At 44.2% G+C, this 19,986-nt stretch overlaps 1 protein-coding gene across 1 annotated transcript; it reads right to left on the bottom strand.

The window, feature by feature from the left end:
• LOC135544359 (protein phosphatase PTC7 homolog) lies at nucleotides 1-18,407 on the bottom strand. The gene is made up of 6 exons (XM_064971904.1): nucleotides 17,587-18,407; nucleotides 6,172-6,351; nucleotides 2,909-3,107; nucleotides 1,829-1,952; nucleotides 1,583-1,712; nucleotides 1-1,423 (listed from the first exon to the last, which is right to left on the bottom strand). Exons 1-6 carry the CDS (start codon nucleotides 17,786-17,788, stop codon nucleotides 1,365-1,367), a joined length of 894 nt encoding a protein of 297 aa, XP_064827976.1. The 5' UTR covers nucleotides 17,789-18,407; the 3' UTR covers nucleotides 1-1,364.
• Between the last annotated feature and the right edge of the window lie 1,579 nt (nucleotides 18,408-19,986).

Genomic DNA, 19,986 nt, shown 5'->3' with positions numbered 1-19,986 from the left:
TACAGTATTAAACATTTAATTGACAAAATAAAAGCAGCAGGTAAATTGTTATTGGGAGACAGAACAAAAACAATTTTGAGATGACACCCACCACACAAAGACCAATTCTTGTTTAATAGTAAGATGGCATGATTCTCATTTGCCATCCATGGAGCAAAAATATAGCTTCACAAAATAATCACAGGGTAAATCCATATGTTGGATGATATTTCAACTGTCACATCAATGGCTATCAAACTAATAACATTAAGTTATAAAAATAAAACTTTGTTTAATAATTCATACCTGACCTAGTGTTTCAGTTGAAAGCATTCCTAGATGCTACCATTAGCATTGCAAGTTAACACATATCACCAACAGACATTCAAACATGAACCTATACCCACTTTTTACACACAATCATTTCATGGCCCTGACACGCGACTACCGAGTCAAACATGATCATGGTATGAACACGTCAACATCGTGGTTCTTTCGGCCCATGGAAGGGAGCGATTGAGAGTATTTACTTCAAGGTTCAACCCTTTATAGATTGTGAATGCTTGTGTACACATCTGGCACAACAGCAAAATAACCATCCTCATCAGTGACAAAGTGAAGACACTCTCTGCCTTGTTTACATGACACACAATATTTACAAACCCATGAGGATGTGCGCACCAGCAGAACAGTTCAGACTAGCCTATAGGTGGCACTCTGGAGAGATCTCTGCTAGTGGAGCTAGTACATTATACTGGCCAGCTACCCCTTTATCCTAATCCAAGACCCTGATGCGCTGATCTACATCCTTTCTGATCACAGGTCACTGGAACCTCTCAGCCCCGCAACAACCCAACCCCTCTCAATTCCACAGTCTCAGAATTCATCCACACACACAGACGACTTGGAACAGATAGTCACACAGCTACAACGCAGACAGACAATCAAAATGTATAGGCAACACAACCACATCTCCCCAACAACTCCAAAGCATATGGCTTATTTGATTTATAACACCACTGCTTGTTTCAGGGCTACCGACCACAACTCCCTGTAAAAGCAAACTTGCCTACACTCAGGACTGCCATTCAGTCGTAGCCTGAATGTGGGGAACCAACATGCCGTTCTGCATCACGATCAACATGAGAAAGTCCTTACAGCCTGCCTCCTCGCTACAGTCCCAAAACAAAACGGAAGAATAGAGATGGAGTCCAATTCTGTGGTGAGGAGTGTGTGTTCTATTTTGTGGCTGGGAGATAGAAAGGTCAGTGAAGGAATGGGGGGGCTCCCCAGTCTGTCCAACAGGAAGCAATGCATTTGAGAAGGAGCCAGGTGGAAGACTGAGAGGGGAGGAAGTGAACAGTTCCAATAAGCATCACACACACTTAGTCTGTGTATTCTGCCACAATGGACAGCAGCACCGTGATGTCATCAGGCTTCCCCCCTGCAGGACACAAGACAAAAGAGAATGTATTAAATCGGCTTTCCAGAGTTCAAAGTCAATGTTGAATGGCCCAATCTTCAAACTGACAGTGGACATAAAATAGTGGTGCTGGAGGTGTTATTAGGGACGTAAAGCACTTCCCAAGAACCTGATACGTACCTCTTACATTCAGACCATTGTCACAGGCAAACTGAGCGAAAGGGGACATGTAGTTGGGGTCATAGGCCAGTTCATGGGCTTGCTTTGCAATGCTCTGTGCGGTCTGCTGGATACTGTCATAGTTGGTACTCTGAGAAATACAAACATTAGCATTAGGACCGGAGAAATGTGTGCAGATATTTACTAAAGTGAATGTGTAGATATAAGAGCATGTGCCAGCAGTTATGAGGTACTGTGATGTGTTACCTTGAGCTTTTTGAGCGCTTGCAGGATCATGTAGTCGGGCATGTTGTCAAAGAGGCCATCCGAGGCAGTCAGGATGATGTCACCCAGCTGGACGTCGAAGGAGGAGCTGTCAGCGGCCTCAGGGCTGGTGAAGAAAACAAACAGGACAGGACTGTCAGTGTGGACCAGCTAGAGGGCACTAGAAAGCTGCTACCAGACAGTAATAGTGCTCCTCACAAACAGAAATAGGATCAGGAGGAAGCAGGTCAAAAGTGACTGTGCGCCAGATGGACAGCTGATGGCTGGGTAATAAGACACTCGATTTCACCTGGAACACAGTGGAACAGTCACTGCTCCAGCCGCCCCCCACCCCCAGCATGCTCACTTGCTTCTAGTAAGGTTATCAGGTATATTTCGTGGGAGCTGGCGGTACCTTCTGATTCCACCAAGACTGTCGTTTTACTATAACCGTCTCAGCTGACCTGGCCGTCCTGGGACTTGGTGTCAATGAAGACAGTTTGAGTCAACAGGCTGCCTGGAAAATTCTAACTCAATGACCTGAACATTTTATTTGACCAGATGAGACTATAACTACGCTTCGTCAGTCAGATACTGTATCTCCTCTTGAAATAACAGTTTCACCCTATTAAACCCCCTCCATGCCAGAAAGAGTGAATGTGAGTCGGTGTGTGTGAGTTTGCCGAGTTGTATGCATGGGAGCATGAATAGTGACAACGTGTAAGTGTGTGTGTTAATGCAAAGTGTGGACTGCAATATAAAACATGAAAGGTTTCCTTTAAAATTGAGAAACATGGAGGAGCTCAAAAGTGCCTCTTCTGAGATTCTTGGAGAGAGAAAAAGAACAAGCCCAGTGGAAAGGGGTCTGGTGAGTAGGGCTGTGACTTATGGAATTTTGGATGACTGTTATTGGTCAGCCAAATGACCCTGGTCACCGTAATAACCGTTCAAATATAACATTTAAAACACATAAGTCAAATGTGGCTGTATTTTTGACACCCCTGGTCTAAAGACAGTTTTCTCAACAAAAATGGTCATTTGAGACCAGGTGGAGGGTCAGAGAAGTGAGGGCAGTGGACTGACCTGTCACTGAGTACCACTCCCTCTGCCCCTGGGGGAGCGATGGACAGCTGAAAAGGGGTGTTGAAGTAGTGCTGCTGTTCGTCCGAGCGGTGCACCACTTCTCCCCCTCGCACCACCAGGAAACCAGAGTCACCTAGATTACACGTGTGCAGTTGATGGCTCCGTCGGTCCAAAACCACGATACAGGCTGTGCTGCTCCCTGGGGAAGAGAGGGGAGAAGAGAGAGAGGGAATAGAAAAACATATGGTGGTTGGCCTTCACTTGATATCCATTCTCCTTGTGAGCAAGGTGTACGTGAGATCATGTTGGACCAGTCAGCCAGGCACAGAGACCAAAAACAAATGCCATGTTCCCCCTGCTTCAGCTCCTAGACTGCCCCTGACCTTGAAGGGACAGTCAAACACAGACCTTTAGATGCTCTCCACCTATCCCAAAATAAGAAGCGGGTCACTGTTGATAGACAAACATTGTGTGACTTGGTGGATAGTGGTGGCTCTGTGCAGGTAGCCTTGCCTGTGTTGGGTCTCAGTTCAAATGTGTCCTCAGTCTGTCACATGCCAGTGCCGTAAAAAAACATGTGGACCCATGAGCAGTGTCTGTTACTGCTCCTTCCAATGACCTTTTAGGTGCTCTGTAAAGGGGTGAAATGGTCACGTGGAGGGGGATGAGGGAGTAGGGACTTGGCCAAATGTTTGTCCCAATGACTTCTGTGGCGCTGGACCTTGGTGGTTGCAGACTGAAGGACAGCACCATTTCAATTATATGGTTATTACATCACTGTTATTTGGATATAATACGGCATATCTCCACATTTTATTGTACACTAGATTTAAAAAAAAAAAAAAAATTAAATCGATTTTTGGTAGTGATGGGGGGAGGAATCAACAGTCACATGTCGCAATATCATTTTGGATGATATTATATTGATACTGACTCCAAGTATTGATTCGTAAAAAAAAAAAAAATACATAAAAAAAAAAAAAAAAAAAAACACATTCACCCCCCAGTCAAAAGTTTTAGAACACCTAGTAATTGAAAGAGTAGGTGTGTCTAACCTTTGACTGGTACTGTATGTGTGAGAAATATATATATACATATATATATACAGTGGGGAGAACAAGTATTTGATACACTGCTGATTGTGCAGGTTTTTCTACTTACAAAGCATGTAGAGGTCTAATTTTTTATCATATGTACACTTCAACTGTGAGAGACGGAATCTAAAACAAAAATCCAGAAAATCACATTGTATGATTTTTAAGTAATTAATTTGCATTTTATTGCATGACATAAGTATTTGATACATCAGAAAAGCAGAACTTAATATTTGGTACAGAAACCTTTGTTTGCAATTACAGAGATAATACGTTTCCTGTAGTTGTTGACCAGGTTTGCACACACTGCAGCAGGGATTTTGGCCCACTCCTCCATACAGACCTTGTCCAGATCCTTCAGGTTTTGGGGCTGTCGCTGGGCAATACAGACTTTCAGCTCCCTCCAAAGATGTTCTATTGGGTTCAGGTCTGGAGACTGGCGAGGCCAATCCAGGACCTTGAGATGCTTCTTGTGGAGCCAATCCTTAGTTGCCCTGGCTGTGTGTTTCAGGTCGTTGTCATGCTGGAAGACCCAGCCACGACCCATCTTCAATGCTCTTGTTGAAGGAAGGAGGTTGTTGGCCAAGATCTCGCGACTTATGGCCCTATCCACCCTTCCCTCAATACGGTGCAGTCGTCCTGTCCCCTTTGCAGAAAAGCATCCCCAAAGAATGATGTTTCCACCTCCATGCTTCACAGTTGGGATGGTGTTCTTGGGGTTGTACTCATCCTTCTTCCTCAAACACAGCGAGTAGAGTTTAGACCAAAAAGCTCTATTTTTGTCTCATCAGACCACATGACCTTCTCCCATTCCTCCTCTGGATCATCCAGATGGGTATTGGCAAACTTCAGACAGGCCTGGACATGCGCTGGATTGAGCAGTGGGGCCTTGCGTGCACTGCAGGATTTTAATCCATGGCGGCGTAGTGTGTTACTAATGGTTTTCTTTGAGACTGTGGTCCCAGCTCTCTTCAGGTCATTGACCAGGTCCTGCCGTGTAGTTCTGGGCTGATCCCTCACCTTCCTCATGATCATTGATGCCCCACGAGGTGAGATCTTGCATAGAGCCCCAGACCAAGGGTGATTGACGGTCATCTTGAACTTCTTTCATTTTCTAATAATCGCGCCAACAGTTATTGCCTTCTCACCAAGCTGCTTGCCTATTGTCCTGTAGCCCACCCCAGCCTTGTGCAGGTCTACAATTTAACCCTGATGTCCTTACACATCTCTCTGGTCTTGGCCATTGTGGAGAAGTTGGAGTCTGTTTGATTGAGTGTGTGGACAGGTGTCTTTTATACAGGTAACGAGTTCAAACAGGTGAAGTTAATACAGGCAATGAGTGGAGAACAGGAGGGCTTCTTAAAAAGAAAAACTAACAGGTCTGTGAGAGCCGGAATTCTTACTGGTTGGTAGGTGATCAAATACTTATTTCATGCAATAAAATGCAAATGAATTACTTATAAATCATAAAATGTGATTTTCTGGATTTTTGTATTAGATTCCGTCTCTCACAGTTGAAGTGTACCCATGATAAAAATTGTACCTCTACATGCCTTGTAAGTAGGAAAACCTGCAAAATCGGCAGTGTATCAAATACTTGTTCTCCCCACTGTGTGTGTGCGTGTAAAATAAAAACATATGCCTTTTGCTAGGTAGCATTAACTAGCGCTAATTGGCTGTACCAAAACTTCTCATCATATAGCTTATTCTCAATCTTTTTAAAATGATGAGTCAACATGTTTTCAGCACTTATGTCCATGACTGATCAAAACTAATTTTCTCATGTGCTCTCGTCTCTCTGCCGCAGACATATAAGTAACAATATATGTTTGGAACAACAAACCGCCATATTAAAAAGAAAAAAAATTTAAATTGAGAAAAAAAAGCAGTACATATAGAATGATAAGAATGGCAGCACATCATCACTAAAGTATTGTGATAATACCGTGTTGTAAGATCCCTGGAAATTCCCAGCTCTAATGCTTAGGAGTGAAGGCATTTCAGCTTTGTATCATTGTATTTTTGGATGGATTGATGGAGTGCAGTTGAGTGGGCAGGGATACCCACAGGCACCAGATAAACAATCATGCAGCAGATACTGTATGACCCCCCCCCATGCATGATTGTGTGTGTGTGTGTGTGTGTGTGTGAGAGCGCGTGTTTGCTCACCTAGCAGGGGTACTTTGTTCTGTAGGAGCTCGTAGTAGCCTGACGTGAGGATCCCTACAGGGCTGCTGGGGGTGAAACGGCCCTCCTTCACCAGCCGCTCACACGTCCTCATCAGGGTGGCAGAGAACTGGGACGGGTCCACCCCGTAGTCCCTCCATCCACCTACACCATCTGCCACACCTGAGACACACAGAACAAGAGAAAAGTGTATAAGGATCAGAACAGTGAATGATTATCGTTGTCATATTCTACCATCAACGTTGCCAACCCCGTGCAAAGGGGTTGGAGGGCAAACCCCACGCAGAGGGGTTGGAGGGCATACCCCGTGCAAAGGGGTTTTCAATTTAATTTTACCTTTATTTAACCAGGCAAGTCAGTTAAGAACACATTCTTATTTTCAACGGCGGCCTGGGAACAGTGGGTTAACTGCCTGTTCAGGGACAGAACGACAGATTTGTACCTTGTCAGCTCGGGGGTTTGAACTCGCAACCTTCCGGTTACTAGTCCAACGCTCCAACCACTAGGCTACCCTGCAGCCCCGAGGGCATACGCAAAGGGGTTGGGGGCCCCGCGCAAAGGGGTTGGGGGGCATACCCCGCGCAAAGGGGTTGGGGGGCATACCCCGCGAAAAGGGGTTGGGGGGCACACCCCGCGCAAAGGGGTTGGGGGGCATACCCCGCGCAAAGGGGTTGGGGGGCACACCCCGCGCAAAGGGGTTGGGGGGCACACCCCGCGCAAAGGGGTTGGGGGGCAAACCCCACCTTCACGCTCTCTTTCACACACCCTGGCATTGCGGTTTGTCACTGTAAATTGCAGCTGTTCGCGGTTCCGTCGCATGGCGACAAGAGACCAGACATCTCTGGTTGCCACTGACCAGCCAAACTACTCATCAACTCACATCACTGTCTGTGTGAACCCTTTGGACTACAGCAATAAAGATAAATAAGCATCAAACACCAAGTAACAGTACAAAACAAGCCATGAGCTGCTCATTGCAGATTATCCAAAAAGGTACACGAGCGACACAAAATTAACAAATCAAATTAAACCACTCGATTCAAATAGAAAATTATGGACCTGCAGTTGTTAACTCACTGACAAAGGAGGAACGTATGAGTTTAGAGTGAGAGATGGACATGAAATCAGGGGCCCCTGCCTCGATTTACAGCTGTGTGACCCCCTTGATAATATGCAGGCAATTCCACAGTAACAGAATGATGCAGAGACTCAGTTTTTGCACTTTAAAATGTATTTCAAACAAAAACCAATGATTCCGTGGTTAAAAAAGGTCTAATGCAGCTTTTTTTTTTTCTCAATATGAAATAATTTCTGGGTAACAAGTACCGTACTAGGATTTCAATTCAAATGGTTAAAAAAAATAAAAGCTTCTTGGCCAAGAGCATTTTCTAATGCAACATTTTGAGAGAGGAAAACTGGGAAAGGAAAACTTAAAACTAGCTGTTATTGGCAGAGGTTTCAAACTTTCTTATTGGTCTATTAACTATTTTAAATCGGCCTGGTGATGTCACCAGACACGTCAAAAATTCCATCTCACCAAAATAGGCTGAAATCAATGTACAATTACACAGTATTATTCCAACCTCAGCGTGGAAATATGTATAAAACACAGGAAGATAAAGTTTTTGATTGCGCTGGGGCCTCGTAGAGAATGTAGATTTCTGCCTAAATAGACATACCCATTAGCCATTGCAAAAGCTGCAGCTACTCTTCCTGGTGTCCACACAAAAACATCAGACAAGAACAGAACTACATACATTTCTAAAAAAAGGCACACATAGCCTATATATATATATCAATGCATACACACAAACCATCTAGGTCAAATAGGAGAGAGGCATTGTGACACGAGGTGTTGCTTTATCTGTTTTTTTAAAACCAGGTTTGCTGTTAATTTGAGCAATTATAAGATGGAACTTCCTTCCATCTATATAATACTGTTCGTATTCGTTTTCTTGAATTTGGGGAATATGAAAAGACCCCTGGTGGCATGTCTGGTGGGATAAGTATGTGTGTCGGAGCTGTGTGTAAGTTTACTATGCAAACAATTTGGGTTTTAACACATGAAGTGATGCAGTTAGTCTCTCCTCGACTCTTAGCCAATAGAGACTAGCATGCATAGTATTAATATTAGCCCCCTGATTACAATTAAGAGCAAAACGTGCTGCTCTGTTCTGGGCGAGCTGCAGCTTAACTAGGTTTTTCCTTGCAGCACTGGACCACATGACTGGAGAATAATCAAGAATAGACAAAACTCGAGCCTGCAGATCTTGCTTTTCGGAGTGTGATATCAAAAAAGCAGAGCATCTCTTTATTACGGCTTGACCTCTCCCCATCTTTGCAACCACTGAATCTATACGTTCGGTCGACCGATTCAGATTTTTTCAACGCCGATACCGATTAATTCGGACGATTAAAAAAAAAGGTATTTGTAATAATGACAATTTCAACGATACTGAATTAACACTTATTTGACTTAATAATATAATACATCAATAAAATCAATTTAGCCTCAAGTAGATAATGAAACATGTTCAATTTTGTTTAAATAATGCAAAAAAAGTGTTGGAGAAGAACGTAAAAGTGCAATATGTGCTATGACCGCTACCTCCGCCTTTGTGCAAGGAGGAGCACTGCCAGAGCCCTGCAAACTGACCTCCAGCAGGCCACAAATGTGCATGTGTCTGCTCCAACAGTCAGAAACAGACTCCATGAGTGTGGTATGAGGGCCCGACGTCCACAGGTGGGGGGTTGTGCTTACAGCCCAACACCGTGCAGGACGTTTTGCATTTGCCAGAGAACACCAAGATTGGCAAATTCGCCACTGGCACCCTGTGCTCTTCACAGATGTGCTCAGTGTGAACCTGCTTTCATGTGACAGACGTGACAGAGTCTGGAGACGCCGTGGAGAATGTTCTGCTGCCTGCAACATCCTCCAGCACGACCGGTTTGGCGGTGGGTCAGTCATGGTGTGGGGTGGCATTTCTTTGGGGGGGGCCGCACAGACCTCCATGTGCTCGCCAGAGGTAGCCTGACTGCCATTAGGTACCGAGATGAGATCCTCAGACCCCTTGTGAGACCATATGCTGGTGCGGTTGGCCCTGGGTTCCTCCTAATACAAGACAATGCTAGACCTCATGTGGCTGGAGTGTGTCAGAAGTTCCTGCAAGAGGAAGACATTGATGCTATGGACTGGCCCACCCGTTCCCCAGACCTGAATCCAATTGAGCACATCTGGGACATCATGTCTCGCACCACAGACTGTCCAGGAGTTGGCGGATGCTTTAGTCCAGGTCTGGGAGGAGATCCCTCAGGAGACCATCCGCCACCTCATCAGAAGCATACCCAGGCATGTAGGGAGGTCATACAGGCACGTGGAGGCCACACACACACTACTGAGCCTCATTTTGACTTGTTTTAAGGACATTACATCAAGTTGGATCAGCATGTAGTGTGGTTTTCCACTTTTATTTTGAGTGTGACTCCAAATCCAGACCTCCATGGGTTGATAAATTTGATTTCCACTGATAATTTGTGTGATTTTGTTCTTATCTCTTATCTCTTATACACTATTTTAGGCCCAGCTGTTAGAACTTTGGCTTTCCTGGATATAGCCACTATATTGTGATCACTGCATCCAATGGGTTTGGAAACAGCTTTTTAACAAAGTTCTACAGCATTAGTAAAGATGTTCCTGTAGTGTTTGAAAATACCCTGGTAGGTTGATTAATAACCTGAACCAGATTACAGGCACTGGTTACAGTAAGAAGCGTCCTCTTGAGCGGACAGCTTGATGAAAACCAGTCAATATTCAGGTCCCCAAGAAACTAGACCTTACTGTTACAAACTCTATCAATAGTTTCAAACTCGAAACAAAAAAAACAGCCCTTTTTCAGGACCCTGTCATTCAAAGATATGTATTTTTATGAATTAACTCCATTGTAAAGGGTTTAAACACCATTTCCCATGCTTACTGTAAACACCGTAAACAATGAGCATGCACCTGTGGAACGGTCGTTAAGACACCAACAGCTTACAGACGGCAGGCAATTAAGGTCACAGCTATGAGCACTGCAGCACTGCCAGGGCAATAAATTACAATGTCCGTACTGTGAGGCCCAGCTGTTGGAACTAAGACAGCACTACATGGAGACAGGACGGAGAGCTGATCGTCCTCGCAGTGGCAAACCATGTGTAACACCGCCTGCACAGGATCGGTACATCCGAACATCACACCTGCGGGACGAGTGCAGGATGGCAACAACAACTGCCCGAGTTACACCAGGAACGCACAATCCCTCCATCAGTGCTCAGACTGTCCGCAAAAGGCTGAGAGAGGCAGGACTGGGGGCTTGTAGGCCTGTTGTAAGGCAGGTCCTCACCAGACATCACCAGCAACAATGGTGCCTATGGGCACAAACCCACTGACGCTAAACCAGATAGGGCACTTTATGCCAGTCCTTCAATGACGAGTAGTGGTTGTGTCTCATCAGGGGTGATGGTCGGATTCGCGTTTATCGCCACTGGAATGAGCATAACAACAAGGCCTGTACTCCGGAGCAGGATCGATTTGGAGGTGGAGGGTCCGCCATGGTCTGGGGCGGTGTGTCACAGCATCATCGGACTGAGCTTGTCGTCACAATCTAAACTCTGTGCGTTACAGGGAACACATCCTCCTCCCTCATGTGGTACCCTTCCTGCAGGCTCATCCTGACATGCCCCTCTAGCTTGACAACACCACCAGCCATACTGCTCGTTCTGTGCGTGATTTCCTGCAAGACAGGAATGTCAGTGTTCTGCCATGGTCAGCAAAAGAATCCAGATCTCAATCCCATTGAGCACGTCTGGAACCTGTTGGATCAGGGGGTGAGGGCTAGCTAGTGCCATTCCCCCCCAGAAATGTCTGGGAACTTGCAGGTGCCTTGGTGGAAGAGTCGGGTAACATCTCACAGCAAGAACTTGCAAATCTGGTGCAGTCCATGAGGGGATGCGCTGTAGTACTTAATGCAGCTAGTGCCCACACCAAATACTGACTGTTACTTTTGACCCCCCCCTCTTTGTTCAGGGACATATCATTCCATTTCTGCTAGGACCATGTCTGTGGAACTTGTTCAGTTTGTCTCAGTTGTTGAATCTTATGTTCATACAAATATTTACACATGTTAAGTTTGCTGAAAATAAATGCAGTTGACAGTGAGAGGACGTTTCTTTTTTTGCAGAGTTTATTATTTAGATATGGAAAGTTAGCACTTGGTGGCCTATAGCAACACCCCAAAAGAAAAGGCTTTAGATGGGCCAAGTGAACCTGCAACCACAACACTTCAATAACACTAGACATAAGATCTTCTCTAAGCATTACAGGGATATGGCTCTGAATATATACAGCACCCCATAAGCATGTATCTTCAAAAATGTTATATCCTTGTATTGCTACTGCTGTATCATCAATGATCTAAGTGAGTCGCAGAAATAGCTAATATATGAATGTTATCACATAATTCATTCATTCACCTTATTTCTAGGCTACATATATTAATATGGGCTATTTTCAGCACTTTCCTGGGTAGCTTATCAGAGGTAGACATAATATTGAAAAGAGCAGACAAATCAAGAGAGAAAAACCCCCACATTCAGCAGTCCATTAATCAATTGGTGTGTGTGTGTGCGGGGTTGAGGCTATGAGACCACAGGCTTGGCTCTCTCATCCCTTCCAGGCTTCTGGGAGGGAGGGTGGACAATGAGCCTGTCGTAGCGGATATACACAACGCCCTCATGCGCCCTGGCAGCTTTCATGGCTGGGATCAGTTCTTTCCTCTCCTGGCGCACAGCTTCAGGATTGTCCTCGTTGAGGAAGATATACGTTCCTCTCAAGTTCTTGGCTCTTTCCAGAACAGCTACCTTGTCCTTGAATCTCAGGAACTTAACCACTATCAGGCCGGGCCTATCACCTGGGCCGGTGGGGGGGGGGGTTCCAGTCCGGTGGGCGCGCTCCACCTCAATCTTCCTGTGGTCCATCTTCAATTTCTCAGAGATAATTTCCCTTACTTTGTCCTTCCGTCCACAACCATGTTGTTTCGCCTTGATTGTCCCTCAAAATAGTCTGATGTATGTCATTGTTACCATAGATTCACACACAGAACTGATGTCCTCTCGCAATGACTTACAGATTGCTGTCATCTTGCCAATCTCCTGTTTCAACTTGTCGAGCTGACCCTGGGAGAACTGTTCTTCAGGTCCTGGACCTCTCTGGTCAGGTCGTCCATTCTTTTATTAGTAGAATCCACGAGTATTTGGACAAAACACCTAATTAATTTCTTGTTGTTGTAACAACTGCTTATAGATCTCTTTTTTTTTACCCCCCTTTCTTCCCAATTTTGTGGTATCAAATTGTTAGTAATTACCATCTTGTCTCATCGCTACAACTCCCATACGGGCTCGGGAGAGGCGAAGGTTGAAAGCCATGCGTCCACCGAAACACAACCCAACCAAGCCGCACTGCTTATTAACCTGTCTGGCCCACCCGGGACTCAACCGCACCCCCTGCCAACAATAAATGCGCTACGCCAAATGCTAATAGCACTCGTTAAAACTCAAACGTTCATTAAAATTCACATGCAGGGTAGTCAATTCAAGCTACACTCGTTGTGAATCTAGCCAACAAGTCAGATTTGTAAAATGCTTTTCGGCGAAAGCATGAGTAGCTATTATCTGATAGCAGGCAACACGCCGAAATACCAGAAGGGGATGTAAACAAAGGAATTAGCGTAGCCGGCGCTACACAAAACGCAGAAATAAAATATAAAACATTCATTACCTTTGACGAGATTTGTTGGCACTCCTATATGTCCCATAAACATCACAATTGGGTCTTTTTTTTTTATTACATCGGTCCTTGTGTACCCAAAATGTCTATTTATGAAGACCGTCAGATCCAGTAAAAACATGTTTTAAACGCGACGTTATTATTTAAAATTAAAAAAGTTGCCTATAAACTTTGACAAAACACTTCAAACTACTTCTGTAATCCAACTTTAGGTATTACTAAACGTTAATAAACGATCAAATTGATCACGGAGCGATCTGTATTCAACAGGCACAAGTTTGGGAAACGTAGTCAACTTTTCCGGTTCCATTGTTTACAGCTGTGGACTTGACAACCGGATGTGGCTATTACTCAGATGACCAACGATTTAGTTGAATCGAAATCACAACACTGGCGACATCGTGTGGAAGCTATAGGAACTGTATTCTCACCCTTAAGTATTTTTCCTTCCAATAGACAATACATACACTGGCGGATTGATTTTTTCTCCGTCGATTTAGTGACTAGGTTTTCTGGCGATTTTGACCACGGAACTCGTTCTGTTATAGTCACAGACACCATTGAACCAGTTCTAGAAACTTCAGTGTTTTCTATGCACACATACTAATCATATGCATATACTATATTCCTGGCATGAGTAGCAGGACGTTGAAATGTTGCGCGATTTTTAACAGAATGTTGAAAAAAGTAGCCCGATCTCTAAGAGGTTTTAACACAGCACGCATCCAACCCGGAAGCCTGCCGCACCAATGTGTCCGAGGAAACGCCGTTCACCTGGCTACCTTAGCTCGCGCGCACTGCGCCTGGCCCGCCACAGGAGTCGCTGGTGCGCGATGAGACGATACCCCCGGCGGCTTTGGTCTTTGTCATGGTAGCTAGCAACGCATGTTAGGCTGTTACTCCTCGCAGTTCCAGACAGCGCAGGCCAGGAGAAAATTTGAAAACAACAAACAGCAGGGATCTAGTCAGCCACAATCCCGGGACAATCCGTGTCCAGCTAGCTAGCAGCTGGGCTAGCTGCGACACCAAATAGCTCCTCAGACCCATCCTTGGTCAGCAGGATCACTGGAAAGATGGAAAGCTTTCGGTGTGAATCAATGTATTCCGTGTTTATTGCATTTATAGTTCACAACTCTAACCGGAATGAAGGTAGCAGCCATCTTGAAACGAGGTCATCGGCTCAGCCTGACCTTTTACAACCATATATGGGCATACGGATGTATGTCACACCTAAGATTTTAAGGCACAGATCAATAGCCAAGATACTCATACCAGACTGAATTGAATAAAAAAAAATCTAAATATTGGGACTCTACATTTAAGAGGTTTTTAAACAAACCATGCAAGGAGGACTTACAAAACACATTTACTTGAACAGTATCGATGCAAAGTTTGGTAATGACGACATTCTGTTACCAAACTTTGCATCTGCACTGTTCTTCTTGCATCTACATAACCTCTGATAGCTTAGCAACACTCTTTGTTGGTGCCTAAAACAAACACTTCCATATACTCTACACACTCACAGATGCATGTCCTACACCGCAGCGGCACATAAGTACCTTAATTTAACTAGGCAAGTCAGTTAAGAACAAATTCTTATTTACAATGACTGCCTATCGGGGAACATTGGGTTCCAAGCTACCTTGTTCAGGGGCAGAACGACAGGTTTTAACCTAGTCAGCTCGAGGATTCAATCCAGCAACCCTTTGGTTACAGGCCCAACGCTCTAACCACTAGGCTATCCTCCGCCCCATAGTACAGTCCCAAAGCTACTCTCGCCATGGCAAAAAAGGCATTTCCAGGAGATGAATAACTTCATTGACATTAAAACTACACTGGGTATAGGGAGCCCTGTCTATAATGCTCAGCAGAGGCCAGGATAGAATCCTTCTCGCCAACAGATTGTGTTAGCCAAACAGAAGCAAGATAGCACCCAGGTGGGACACAGTATACATAAGCCCAGAGCCAGCAGTCTCTGTGGGTGTTTGATCCTGTCTCTATAACCAGTTAATTAGCCACAGAGGAAAGCAGCTCAGCCTCAGCCCCTGACCCGATGTGGTCCATCATGAGAAATCAGTAGACAATGTGAGCACCACTGTATTTCCCTAAAGCATGAGCAGACTTAAGCTATCCATGTAAAAACTACCGACCGTGTTATCACTAGACACAATGAGCATACAATGAGCATACTGAAGGGCTCTGCTGCAGTAATGTTTCAGGTCCAAGGTTCCAGCTGGTAGAGAAAGTCAGTAGGCTACACTCGACATCCAACCATTTCATTTCAGTTCGGCACGACTTGTTGCAATGACTCATCCCGCACTTCTACCACAGTCAAATATGGCAAGTTTTTGAAAGGCATCTCATTCACTGCCTTAACATGATGCAGAGTTAGGCCTACATCCTATCAAGAAAACAAGGCAACTTAAACCAAGCTAAAATTATGAACTAGCCTAACGCTAACTATATTCAATGAGGTACAACAGTGTTACAGATAGAAAAGTATTCCATAAAACTGCCAGTTACTTGTTACACATGATAGGATGTTGTGTAATTCTGCACATTCTGAACAGGGCAGTTGATGAAACTTATTTTGGTGGTCTTTTTCTCCAATTACTGTTCAAACAAGCTTTTCGGGATGTTAAAAGCAGGGTTAGCTAGCTTTGGCTGAAAATCGTGATGTACATTCCATGCAACAGTATCTGTTCATGCTAACATTTTACATTTAGTTTGTTGATTAAGATGACATGGAAGTAAAAAAAAAAAAAAAAGGCAACCAAGCATATCCAAAAGGTTTAAAAGAATGATTAGAAGGCCCCCCCGAGTGGCGCAGCAGTCTTAGGCACTGTATCGCAGTACTTGAGACGTAACTACAGACCCAGGTTTGTTCCCAAGCTGTTTCACACCCGGCCATGAACTGGAGTCCCATAGGGCGGCGAACAAATGGCCTAGCGTCGTCCTAGTTAGGGGAGTGTTCGGCCGGGGGGGCTTTACTTGGCTCATCGCGCTCTAGGTTCATCAGTTGAACTAAGTTCTCTCTGACACATTGGTGCAGCTGGCTTCTGAGTTAAGCGGGTGGGTGTCAAGAAGCGCGATTTGGCGGGCCGTGTTTCTGAGGACACATGACTCTACCTTCCCCTCTCCCAAACCCACTGGGGAGTTTCACCGTAATTGAAATCGCAATTAGATATCAAAATTGGGAAGTCTTTTTAATTTTTTTTTTTATAATGAGTAAAAAAATAACCTGACAACAGCTGTATTATGAGTAAAGTAAGCAATTTAACAACAGGAGTAAAGGCAGTACCCTACTCGGGGGCGTGGTCACATTAATCCCTGCCTTCTTTGTGTATCTATGTGGGGGATTGATAAATCCCACCGGGGAGCCCGTGTAGGCATGTTTGGCAATTGAAATTCAAACACTTATTTTACAGAAAAGAGATGCATGTTTTTGGATGATGTACCATGCAGCCTTGTTGACAAAAATCACCGAGCCACATAAATTATTGCTAGATTTGAGAATGGCCCTCCTCCCTCTCACCCATTGTCTAAACGGGCCTCTCTCTGCCTTTAGCATAATTGAATCCGCCCTATGTGATATCGGTCCGTATAAACATAATGCAACCCGGATATAGAAGGTCCAAGAATCGGCGTATGCGAACGTGAGTAGATTACCTTGAAAACAACGGGCGGACATCTTGGACGTATTCTCCAGGTCTTATTATATCTCAGTGGTGCAAATCTGCTTTAGGCACCGTTCTGAATGTTTGACATCTGGTAAATAAGAACTTCATAATGATATGGGCGGATATTTTCTATGAACTGGTAAAACGACAATGCACTTCCCCCTCATGAGTCTGTAAAACGTGAATTGGTCCTGGAAACATGGCTGCCTCCATGTTCAACCATTCTGACCTTTAGAAAACACCGGACAGTGAGTTCCCCTAAGCGTGTGTGAAATGTATGTAAAATCCACAACAAAGTCGGCTAATGAATGAAGCTATAGGCTGTCACAACAGAAGTATCCATTTGGTTGAACTCCAACGAACCCCATTGTTCTTAGCATCGAATGGCGGAACAATTCATAAACTAACAATTTATAGCCACAATCAACGTGCGACTTCCACATTTGTCACGTTATGAAAAACCTGTTCACGCTATCGCCACTAGTAGCGCTGGTAAGAGGGCTTGTCCATACGGCTAGGTGAAAGGTCTTTACAATTACTCTTCAACAAAGTATACATTTGTTGTAAACCCAGGCACAATGTTTCTCGGTGGCTTATAGGCCTACAGACCACAGCTATAGTCTACCGTAGTAGGCAAACATCGGATAACACCGTGACAACTTAAGACGAGGTTAAATCAGGTAAGGGGTAACGGTAGGGAATATCCCCTTGTCTTTGTGACATGGGTAGGCGACACATTGAAGGTTAAATGTGGAAAATGCTATAGGCCTATTATACCCCAAAATACCTTGCACATTTCACGGTGGCTTTTGTTTTCTTATAATGAACGACTAGACTATTTTAACGATGTCTTTACCGAACAGATAATTGGGATATTAAAGTGAGACTTACCCAATACATCGGCGGACCTATGCCGGGCAATGAAACAAGCGTCATCCCCGTAGCACATCCCTTTCTTCAATATCCCCTTACGAAAGTCTTTCCCAAACCCACAACTAGCTGTGACCAGGCTGTAGTCCCGACCATCAGTTTGAGAGAGTCCGCCAAGGACAGCCCTCGCAACCAATCTTCCATAGGAGAGTACGGATAACATTCCTCAAAAGCGAGCGCTCGTCTCTACCTGCCGAGCCCTTCACTCTCCACTCCTCTCGGCCTAGCCTACTTCGAGACTCTATTCGACTTCCACCATTCGTTTTGGATACTTCTACCACTGAATAGGCTAAAACGCGAGTCAGCGAGGTAAGACAACCGTGGAAAAGGGTCCTGGACTATGTAAAATTCTTTTAAATTGTGAAATTGCTCTGGTTCTTCAGGTTTTGGTAGATTTCATTGATCTTCCGGTGTGCACAATCCTTGCCGACATGTTTCCAGTCACACACAAACCGGGTCCATCAGTCTTGGGATTCGTTGGCTCGACGTCAAAGCTGCGCACGCAAAATGCAGGCTCTCCTACGCTTCATCAAAGATGACCTATTATAATTGACAAGATGGTCGACTAACCACTCTAACAATGGATATTACATGTCTGCAAAGGCGAGATCAGGAGGGCACGGTCGAGTTAATTATATTTTATAGAAACATACCAATACATTCGTAACAACCTAAGCATTATTCAGCTTCGATCAAATATATCTTATCTATCAAATGGCAATTCCCTTTTATATTGATCAAATGTAACACTCTCCTATTGCCCCCATTAAAAAACAACAACACCTTACTTGGTCTGCTTATCCTGCGCGGACAGATTTTGGGCGGAGTCGACCCTGTCACTTCTTCTTCGATGAGGTTTAACGGAGGTTGGCATCCAATATATGTTGCATTACCGCCACCTACTATACTGGAGTACAACTCCCTTATACTTTGCTTGAAAAAGATAAAGAAACAAATCCCTTCTGTCTAACACTACACACACACCTGGGGCGGCAGGGCAGCCTAGTGATTAGAGCGTTGGACTAGTAACAAGGTACAAATCTGTTGTTCTACCCCTGAACAGGCAGTTAACCCACTGTTCCTAGGCCGTCGTTGAAAATAAGAATTTGTTCTTAACTGACTTGCCTAGTTAAATAAATGTAAAAAAAAAAAAAAAGAATACCACCCTACTTCACTATTTAAATCTATTTAGTCCTACCTCAGGCCAACAACCTGAAAGGATGGGACATCACCACCCTGTAACTCTTCTGATGTCAAGTCTCGCACACCCAAATACCTCTGCAGCTGCCACCACAATTAATCTTGATCTCTCTTTTGACGAACATATTTAGACTTAAAAAAAAGAATTATACTGTGTTATTGACTGTATGTTTGTTTATTCCATATGTAACTCCGTGTTGTTGTATGTGTCGAACTGCTTTGCTTTATCTTGTCCAGGTCGCAGTTGCAAATGAGAACTGGTTCTCAACTAGCTTACTTGGTTAAATAAAGGTGAAATAAAAATAAATCAAATATCAAGACTGTTTCAAGGATAGCTTTTTTCCATCTACGTAACATTGCAAAAATCAGAAACTTTCTGTCCAAAAATGATGCAGAAAATGTAATCCATGCTTTTGTCACTTTGTCACTAATTCTGACTACTGCAATGCTCTACTTTCCAGATAAAGCAATAAATAAACTTCAGTTGGTGCCTAACATGGCTTCTAGAATCTTGACTAGAACAAAAAAAATTGATCATATTACTCCAGTGCTAGCCTCTCTACACTGGCTTCCTGTTAAGGCAAGGGCTGATTTCAAGGTTTTACTGCTAACCTACAAAGTATTACACAGGCTTGCTCCTACCTATCTTTACAATTTGGTCCTGCCGTACATACCTCAGTCGTGGCCAAAAGTTTTGAGAATGGCACAAATATTAAGTTTCACAAAGTCTGCTGCCTCAATTTGTATGATGGCAATTTGCATATACTCCAAAATGTTAGATTAATTGCAAAGTCCCTCTTTGCCAGGCAAATGAACTGAATCCCCTAAAAACATTCCACTGCATTTCAGCCCTGCCACAAAAGGACCAGTGACACCATGTCAGTGATTCTCTCGTTAACACAGGTGTGAGTGTTGATGAGGACAAGGCTAGAGATCACTCTGTCATGCTGATTGAGTTTGAATAACAGACTGAAAGCATCAAAAGGAGGGTGGTGCTTGGAATCATTGTTCTTCCTCTGTCAAACATGGTTACCTGCAAGGAAACACGTGCTCTAACCATTGCTTTGCACAAAAAGGGCTTCACAGGCAAGGATATTGCTGCCAGTAAGATTGCACCTAAATCAACCATTTAATGGATCATCAAGAAGAAGGAGAGCTGTT

Source organism: Oncorhynchus masou, chromosome 8, assembly GCF_036934945.1.
Source record: "Oncorhynchus masou masou isolate Uvic2021 chromosome 8, UVic_Omas_1.1, whole genome shotgun sequence".
Taxonomy (NCBI): Eukaryota; Metazoa; Chordata; class Actinopteri; order Salmoniformes; family Salmonidae; genus Oncorhynchus; species Oncorhynchus masou.
This window is presented reverse-complemented; position numbering and strand designations above follow the sequence as displayed.